At 39.5% G+C, this 9,769-nt stretch overlaps 1 protein-coding gene across 7 annotated transcripts in view; it reads right to left on the reverse strand.

Annotated features, from left to right (window-relative positions):
- Positions 1-9,769, reverse strand: part of ripor1 (RHO family interacting cell polarization regulator 1) — an 86,695-nt gene that overhangs the window by 43,477 nt on the left and 33,449 nt on the right. For 5 of the 7 annotated variants that reach the window (XM_017433925.3, XM_017433922.3, XM_017433924.3 and 2 more), the window contains 5 exons: positions 6,400-6,523; positions 1,913-2,065; positions 1,675-1,753; positions 1,405-1,428; positions 1,208-1,261 (listed from right to left, as the gene is read on the reverse strand). The exons of 1 other annotated variant lie outside the window; for it this stretch is intronic. In XM_017433925.3, coding sequence (XP_017289414.1) covers positions 1,208-1,261; positions 1,405-1,428; positions 1,675-1,753; positions 1,913-2,065; positions 6,400-6,515 — 426 coding nt within the window. In that variant the 5' untranslated portion in view covers positions 6,516-6,523. The remainder of the gene's footprint in view (positions 1-1,207; positions 1,262-1,404; positions 1,429-1,674; positions 1,754-1,912; positions 2,066-6,399; positions 6,524-9,769) is intronic. One more of the 7 variants, XM_017433929.3, reaches the window with a different exon arrangement.

The raw sequence follows: 9,769 nt of genomic DNA on the forward strand, positions 1-9,769 counted from the left end.
GAGTGCGGGTTTTTGATGTTTGTCTCTTTCTTACTGTTTATTCATTGTCACATGCTGTTTTTATTTTGTTTTTTAATTATGTAAAGCACCTTGAAATGCCTTGCTGCTGAAATGTGCTATACAAATAAAATTTGATTGATTGATTGATAGAGAGAAGAGCAGTTGCACAAACTAAAGTGACAGGGCTGCATGCCTTTGTGACTCACGTGAGGAAGTTGACAAACACTGCTAAGGACACAAGATTTTCTGGAGACTATCCCAGAAATGCTGTTCACCAACAATTTGCAGCTGAGATAGCGCCTTTACTGGGGCAAGGTCCATATTTATAGAGTTCAGATTTCTCAATTGTTAACAAGAACTGTTGCACAAGATTCAATGTGACACTGAAAAGAAACAGTCACCAGGTGTCAAAAATTTAGTTTTGCTGCATAATATGTGTTCTAGCCATAAGCAGCCCCACCTGAAAAAATAACCATCCACCCCACAAAGTAGTTCCTCCTCATAAACAATGTGAATTACTTAATGACTTAGCTTGCTGTGTATTGTTTTGTTTTTCAACTATTTTGACAATTTTAAATGAAATTTAAGATGTTTTTTCCTGATTCGTTCTCAGTTTTTGACTTATTTGCAGTTGTAGGGTGGTACGGGTCACTGACCGTGTTCCTCAGTAGATTTAACATGTCACCTGTCAGCAGTGATCAGGACTGCAGGGCAACTCCAACAGAGTCTTGTTGCGTGTAAAAGATTCCCCTCATGTCAGGGTTCAGTTTTTGTTGTGTTTCTTTTTGTATTTAGTATTTTTGTTTCAGGTTTCTTTTTGGGTTGGGTTTAGTGTGTCTTTGTTGCCTTCATGTTTTGTTCTCTTTGCCTCTGTCATCATTTCACTTCTCCTCAGTCTATGTCTTGTCTGTCTGCCATGTCCATCTACACCTGCCTCAAGTTTTTGTAATCATTCCACCTGTGCCCACTTTTGCTGATTGCCTCCTGTCTTTAAAACTCGGTCATTTCCTCCATTGATACGCCGGTCCGTTGTCGCTTGTATGCGCTGTCTGGTTCATTCCTCAACTTCCTTGCACATTTTCTTTGAGTCTCCAACAGTCGCAGCCCAGTGACAGGCTACCTTTACCAGCTCTGGCCAGTTACTAATGACACACTCAAGTTATACAAAAAATATTCCCACAACAAAATGAATTGATGAAGATCTTACCTTACTGAGGTGAAACTCCAGTCGTCTCATGTACCTCTCAATCACTTTAACTTGCTGTCAGAGAAAAGCAAAGTCAGAACTTTATAATTTAGTCTGCAGTGACTCCACTGTTTCCACAATATGCTTCTTCAAGTCTGGCCTGTCTCAATATTCCTTTGATTTACAGCAACATAAAAAAAACAAATAGAGTAACTCACCTTGTCTAATTCATAAAGGAACCCCTGCAGAGGAAGGGAACATTGAGTCACAAGTGTATATATTTAAAGGGATGAATATTTTGCTGGTGTAAATTCTCAGTCATCCAGGAAAAGGCAAATCCAAATAGTAAAAAAAACAAACAAACAATGCAACAAATCTTCAAATACAGAATAGAAATCCAGTTGTTTTGTTTGATTGTTTGTTTGTTTGTTTGTTGGTTTTACTTTTGGGATGAATATTTTATTGAAAATCTAAAAGCTACAACATACCAGTCTGGAGTTTCTTTTAGATTCTTTTATCTGTTTGTTGAAGTTATTTAGGTCCGTCTGATAAGCATGCAGGCAAGACCTGAGAACATACACACCAAATCAGGTTATAAAGGCACTTATACACCTGTAGAGACAAGTGTTTAAATCTGATGCAGGGATTAAAGTCCCTGCAATCAGCATTAACAACACAGTCCTTCCAAATTAAAGATGAGTTTATGTTTGTATAAACCACACTTACTGAAGGCCTTTCTTCAAGGCCTCGTAGGCTTGATCTAGTTGCTCTGGTTGAGGAACTTTAGGGGTCAGGCTGGACTTGGTGGACATGTTAAACATCAGACTGGTTCTGCTGGACTTCCTGCTAAGACCAGGAGTGCTGAACGCTGAGAGGTTCCTGCAGTTTTACAACACCATCACAGTTAAACATCCTGACATGGAGCAAACTGTTGAGATCTACTCAGCTGCAAGATCAAGCCGTGTCACCGAGTACACCAAGCATCATATTTTGGATATGTCCAAGATGAGCTCATCATAATGACCGGAAAGTAAAGACTAGAGGGCTCTACCTTGTTTTACAAACATAAACACTGGGTCTTTTGCAACAATATATTTTTTTATAAAAAAATTTATCAAAACAATTTTGCCATATTCAACATCACAAGAATATTCTCACTCTGTTTTGCCTCTGAAATGAGCTACAAGTATTATTATTTTAATTTTATTAGTCAACCATATGGTAAGACAATTGCAGTTAAAACAATTTGGTCACATTATAAACATGGAATTTAGAAAAATAAAAACAAAATTTTAGAGGAAAAAACAGATTTCATACAGCCCTAAAATACAATGTGATTAAATAAATTGTGCACTGAATTGGTGATTTTATGTATTTGTGGTCATTATTTCATACAGTTGCCTACATTTGAATAAATATATTGTCAGTTATTTTCAAAAAAGTTTAACTAGAAGGTTGTGAGGAAATTTCACATTTGAGGAAATTTTTTGAGTAGTGTGCAGGGTTTCCCCCAGAAAAGAGGCTAAACCCGGTGGTAGGTAGACATTCGCTGGCCGATCACCAGCCGACCGTGATTTAGTAAAAAAAAAGATTAAAGTTGACAGGAAAGTTGAAAATATAGCTATTTATTATGTGATATTGTAAGATATTTGTGACAAATATTTACACAACTACAGTTTTACAAAAAGGCACTTTTGAAATACTTTTTAAAACAAAAATACAATTAAAATAAATACAAATTGTTTGCACCTAATTTGAATCCTAATTTAAGTCACATTTACAAATAAATTAAATTAACATAAATGAAAAAGTGCAAACAAGGCACCAACACACGTCTCACATCAAGGCCAATGAATACCAACAGAACTCTGAAAAAACCGAGAGATGCTCTACTGTACTGTACTTTTTGTGGCACAGGCTGCATGTTGGATCACTACACAAAACATATCTAATGTTGAATTTAATAGCATCATTTTACTGGTAAACATGGATAATATTTTCACTATGTCCAAAATATGCTTACCATATTTGGTCTTGTAAAGCCACCCGTTGAATTTCAGCTCAATTATCCATTTTTGGTTAAACCCAAATGTTTATTGCTAACTCCAGCGGTAGCTGAAGGTGGCTCAGCTTCAGGGCTTATTAGAGTCACGCAGGGCTCTGCAAACGGTGCGTGGACCTGAGTGTGCGGTGGGGGCGTTTATACTTGGCTCTTACGTTGGTGCAGTAACCAGTGAAAAATATGGTAAAAAAGAGAGCAGATGGTTGTCACATCAAATACGGCTGCATGTATTCAGGAGGAAGAGCTGTTGTGTTTCTGTCTGTGATACAGAGAGGATGTTTAAACCTAAAGCATTCAGTTTGACTTTCATTGATTTATTTGCTTATTTGCTTTAGTTGTGATTCGCCCATCATAGGACTAATATTTCTTCCCTCTATGGTCTATAAACACTCCTTTTCATCAGCTGCAGCAGTAATCTCCTTCTATGAGTTTTGAACAGTTTGATTATTTGTGATCTCTCAAAGAGGGATCATATAAATGCTGATACAGGCAAACCAGCTCCGCTAGAGCACCGAAAACATCCATTTTGAACGGAGCGCGGCGCGTGTGGTCCACATCAAGTTACAAAAGGTGCACAACGCGACACTGCGCGGGACCTTCGTGCAAGGGCAGGGACAGCGCGATTGCGTCACTGCTGGTGCGCGCACCCTCGTGCAGTAAGGTAGATAAAGGTAGTGGTTTTGGGAGAGCGGATGGAAAAAAATGTGTATAAAAAAATGACGTATTTATAATTAATAAGCGGAGCATAGCCTGGTAGCAGGGTCACCAAAGCCTGGCGGCCCGCCAGGCTTATAACACACTGGGGAACCCCTGGTGTGTTGAAACCTGGAGTGTGCTTGAAAGAAAGCACACAGGGAAGCTGAACAACAACAGAAGACACAACCCTAGGCCACAATTGGACAGTTGATGGCGGACATTGTGACCTTTCATTGAGAACAGTCAGAAAGAGCCTCCAACAACTCGACGGCTTCAAGCCCAGATGGAGAGGCAGACAAAGGTAGTGGAGCAACTGGAGGCTAGGGCATCCTCACCTCCCCAATTCCACTCCAGACATAATGCTGCAGCGGATTAAAGCTGCTGATGATCCCAGTTGTTCTTGGAAATGTTTGAGGCAACAGGGCTGTGCGGCTGATCTTCTTCATCCCGAAGCAAGCACAAGCAGCAGTGCTGGATCTGCCACTACCAGTTCAAGGGAGCTTCATAGCTGCAGAGGGCCATCCTCGACCACCACCACAAGTTCAGGAATGGCATTCTGGGCCTCTTCTACTGGCCCTTTATCTACACACAAAGTATGAGGGATGCAGCAAGAACTTGGCTGTGCTGTGGAGAAGAAGAGGAGAAGAGGACATTGTTTGGGCTCAAGGTCCTCAAACAGTTTATAGAGGGATTCCCGGCTGGGACCTTGGAGTGGGTGAAGTGCCACCAACTGTTGAGCCTGGAGAGTGCGGTGATCACGGCTAAGGATTATGGTGGGGCACCTCCTTAACACTATAGTAGGGACCTGCTTGGCGCAGTCCTCATGTACCGTTCCATCTCCACAGCAAAGGTCCCTAATGACACACACTCTATGGGACTTGCTTACTGGACCATCTAATACTGTCTCTCCACCTGCTCCACAGGTCCAGGGTCTGGAAACTACAGAGGCTGTACCCAACTTCTCAGATGTTATGTCAGGAATGCTAGCAGTGTGTCCAGTCTAGTCACCTCCACAGTGACTGCCCTCTCATGGAGGTCGGTCAGGTGGTTCGGTTGACCGGTCCACCAACCTCTTCCCCTAGACCAGGAGGAATGTACAGTGGGAAGGTTTCCAGGGGGGTACAAACCAGCCTATGGTGGATTCAGGCTGCTCTCAAGCCCTGATCCAGTGCTTTGGTAGAGGCATCTTAGGTGGAGTTTATTCATGGTGACGTGCACAGATATACTATGATGCCAGTAGAAATTATGTACCGGGGCAAAAAGAATAGGATTAAGGTTGTAGTTAGCTCCCACCCTATGCACCCCCTGATCGTAGAAGCCCTTTGACCAGGTTTTAATAAGGTGGTGGGACAGTGTGTGGGGGTGTGTTCATGACCTATAGGTTTATGTGATATGTGCAATGCGCTCAGTGATGACATGAGGTCATCTGGAGAAGAAATTGACGTGGTCCTCACAGGAGACCCCTTTGGTTCCACTGATACACACCTAGGAGGATTTTCTGATAGAGCAGTCTCCTGCCACACTTACGCTTTGACTCTGTGATGAGAATCAATGATCCCATGGTGTGTCCTGAAGCAGTGATTATATACCCCTATTTGTCTATCATTAGAAATAGGCTTTACAGGATAAGTTGTGACAGCCAGACTGCTTCTGAAAACACCCATTTGTTGGTGCCTAAAAGCTGTCGGGAAATGGTTTTGCTTCATACATCTGACTTTATTCTCAATTTTGTTCTGCAGACCAACACATCGGACAGGGGGTTAGAAGCCATTTTGCAGTGGAGAGCTGAGGTGAAAGTTCAGGGAACAGTGCCAGGTAAGGTAATTAGGGAAAAGCTGTAGTGTGTTTCTAATCAGTGACAACTCCTTTGTTTGTGGTGTGTAGTGTGCTGAGGCCTGGAGTGTGGCTGGAGGACAACACACAGGGAAGCTGAGAGCACTGTGCATCCCTGTAAAGGGAAGCCAAAAATAAAGAAAGTTCAAACTAAAAGACAGTTGGGGTGGTGTGTGTAGGGAAAAAAGCCGTAACAGTTTTACAATGTTATTTTCAAGATTTGAACAAAATGGCTACAATCTATTTCTCATCAAATGATGATATTAGTCTAAAACTCTGGAATGAATATGGCAGGTGATACACATTCCTTGAAGAAATGCTATACCTTTTAATTGTTATTATGTAAAGCTGATTTTCTATTTTTTTACTTGATACCAAAGTTATTATTTTTTAGCAAACAACTATTTTGGGGATACATCAGTTTATCTTGTCATTAACATTATCTTATGACTTAATGGGAAAATAAGTTGGCATGCCTGTGTAAGAAGATAAGAAGTAAGGTCTTAATCATCATGAGGAACAATATTTTGCACCACAGGAATCTTGTGGCACAAGATCCTGTCAGTGGAGTCGGCAGCCAGAAACGATTCTCTGTGAAACTAAACGAAGGTGGTGTGTGTACCTGTAGGCTTTTTCCTGGATGTTAACTCCAGTAAAACTCTGACTCCTAGTGATGGATCTGGAGGTGACACGTCTGACCGGGCGAACCGAGAGAGACATGGTGGACAGAGTTCGCATCGAACTCCCTATACGAGACAATAAACAAACAAAAAAACAAAACAACAAAATCAAAACATTAAAAGGAGAGATTTCTTTTGTTATATATACATGAATATGTTACACCATTCTTACCTGATGTAAACATGTACACTACTAGTGGGAATCTGAATCACTACCAGCTAGAGAAGATGCATCGTTAAAGATGCATCTTTTCTGAGTGACTTTACTGAAATCTACAGAATAAGCAGTAAAGCTAAAAGAAAAAGTTCATTTAGCTAATGGTAGCAAAACACTAGCAAAGAGCAAAATGCTAGTTAAAAGCCAAAACTAGCAAAAAGCTAGCTAATAGATAAAAGTAGCAAAACACTAGCTAAAACCTAAAATAAGGAAAATGCTAGCTAAAAGTCAAAAGTAGCAAAAACATTAACATTTCTTGTGATCTTGGTAATCTTTAGTATTATTCTACAGTTTCTACACCAAAATACTGATGTTTTGTTAGATTATTAAAATGGGAAAGCCCAAAGTCCTGTTAGACTTTAGAGAAAAAAAGAGTCTCAGGCAGAGAGCTGCATTGGTCACCTTTAAACATTCCTTCAGAAATATTATAATTTCCATAATTATTGTTGATCTAATCTGATATACTAATTGGGGACTGCCATAGGAATGCATAGGTAGCACTGAAATGCATTACGAAGCATCCTATACATTCCAATGACAGCCACCTATTGTTATCCACCTCTCAAAGTGTCTCTATATTTTTTTCTTTATATAGTTTTTATTCTTCCACAAACTTTAATGCGGCCCGAACGGAGCAATGTACCCATACCAAAGTTATATCAAAATGACCGGCTCGGTCTCGGGATGTGCTATTACTTTTATTGGTGTTTCGAATTACCATGGCGATGTAATTTGCAAAAAACGACGCCATTGAAACCAAAGTAAACCAATGAGCGGAACTCTCAACCGAGTGAGCAGCAGTCTGACCACAACACGTTTTCTTAGCAAACAAACTTCTCCTAGGTCCCCATATTTTAAGAAATGTACACAAATTATATATCAAAATGTAGGCATTTTTGTCTTCTTTCAGGCAATGTGTCTACTTTTTCCGTAGGCTTCATAGTTTTGTCTCAAGTTGCTCCAGAAGGCAGAGTGACCCATCGAGATCTTGTGTTTTTTCCATTCATATTGTCTCACATCTTCTGTTGGACTTTTGTCCCATCTAGTTTGCCAAGTTCTTTCTCTATTTTTGTAGCTGTCTTTTGTTATGAATATTGTCCATTTTTTCCACTTTTCTTCCATCTGTCCTTGTTGTAGTCTCAGTCGATATGTCAATTTTTCCATGGTGTAGATTTCTTCTATTATCTCAATCCATTGTTCGTGACTAGGGGGGTCCTCCTTTCTCCATTTCCTCGTAATAGCTTTCTTACTAGTTATTAACATTATCTTCATCAGATATCTATCCCTTACTTTCACTTTGACATTGTTGAAGTTACAAATATACAGTACCATGCCAGGAATATCATATCCCAGAATCTTATTTATAGTTGCATGCACATTTTTCCAAAATTGAACAATTTTAGAACAATTCCAAAATATGTGAGAGTGGTCTGCATTCACTGTTCCGCAATTCCTCCAACATGCCATGTCTGTGCCCTTATATCTATTCTTTACTTTAGGCGTGATAAAAAATCGTATCAGATTTTTCCAGGTGAACTCCCTCCATATCCGTGAATTGGTGGATGTCTGATGTGTTTTCCAGATATCTAGCCAATCCTCGTCTGTACTTGTCACATTAAGCTCTGATTCCCATTTTTCTTTTATATACTTAGTTGAGTGCTTATTCATCATCAATTTTTGATATAAAGTAGATGTGGTTTGAGTTTTTATTCCATTGTATGAATTTATCACAGTTTGGATCACGCCATTCATTTCTACAGAGGAGTCCCCCTTGATTTCTGTCTTATAGTAATCTCTCAGTTGTAGGTATCTAAATAATTTGTGTTTATCTAAATTGTACTTGTCTTTCATTTTTTTGAAAACTCTCCAGCTCCCCATCCTTCTGTAGAGTATACCATGCTGTGACCCCCTTGTTTATCCATTGTATGAATCTTTTATCGTATATTGCTGGTTTGAAATCACTATCATATGCTACCCATCTGAGTACCTTCATCTCTTTCTTTATCTTGTGTTTTTTTTTAGTATTTTGAACCATAGTTCCAGTGTAAATACTGCAATTGGATCCATGTACTTTTTAATCTTCTTATAGCTACCTTCATCTCTAATGACACTCTGAATTGGGTATTCTCCAAATTCTTTCTCCATATTTTTCCACTTTGTTGTGCATTCTGGCGTGCATCAGCCTATAAGATATCTAAGCTGAGCTGCATAGAAGTACTCCTTTAATTTTGGGAGACCCATACCCCCTGTGTCTTTTAGTAACTGAAGAGTTTCATATCTAACTCTAGGTTTTTTACCACCCCAAATGAATCTTGATATTATCTTGTCCCAGGTCGTAAATTGCGTTTGGGGGACCTCTACTGGTAATGACTGATACAAATATAAAAGTCTTGACTGCACGTTCATTTTGATTATTTCAATTCTTGAGTTCAGATCTAAGGGCAGAGTATACCATCTATTAATGTCTTTTTGAATTTCTTGACTTATTTTATCATAATTTGCTTTGTAAAGTGTAGCTAATCCTTTAGTAATGTTAACCCACAGGTATTTTATTTCTTTCATATTCCATTTGATGGGAAATAGTTCCTGAATTTCTTTTGATGGATTATAATTAAGTGTTAGAATTTGTGTTTTGGTTACATTGATTTTGTATCCCGAAAGGTAACCATACCTTCCTAAAAGATTCATGTTATTACATCATCTGCGAAAAGCCCTATTTTATGCGCCTCTCCATTTACTATCACTCCCTTAATTTTTTTCTTCCTGCTGTGTTAGGGTTTTTACATTATCAGCCTTTGTGCTCATGTGGAACACTGCCTACGTGAGAGACCAAGGTCAGACGGCGGGCACCACACCATCTGGCTCTCCCAAACAGTGATGTGTTACGTGTTTTTGCTATGATCAGAACTGGCCTTGGCTTGCTCAGATCAACCCCTTTTTTCTTATTATTTCTTCTTCCTTTAAATAAAGAGAAAGCCCAAGTGGAGGGGCAGAACTTCCTGGACAGCACACTGTTAGCAGCTGTAGTGGAACTTCTCCTCTTTGCGAAGGCCTTCATAAAGACAAATATTACTCTCCGGTGTGATTCTTTTTTA

Source organism: Kryptolebias marmoratus, linkage group LG11, assembly GCF_001649575.2.
Source record: "Kryptolebias marmoratus isolate JLee-2015 linkage group LG11, ASM164957v2, whole genome shotgun sequence".
Classification (NCBI taxonomy): Eukaryota; Metazoa; Chordata; class Actinopteri; order Cyprinodontiformes; family Rivulidae; genus Kryptolebias; species Kryptolebias marmoratus.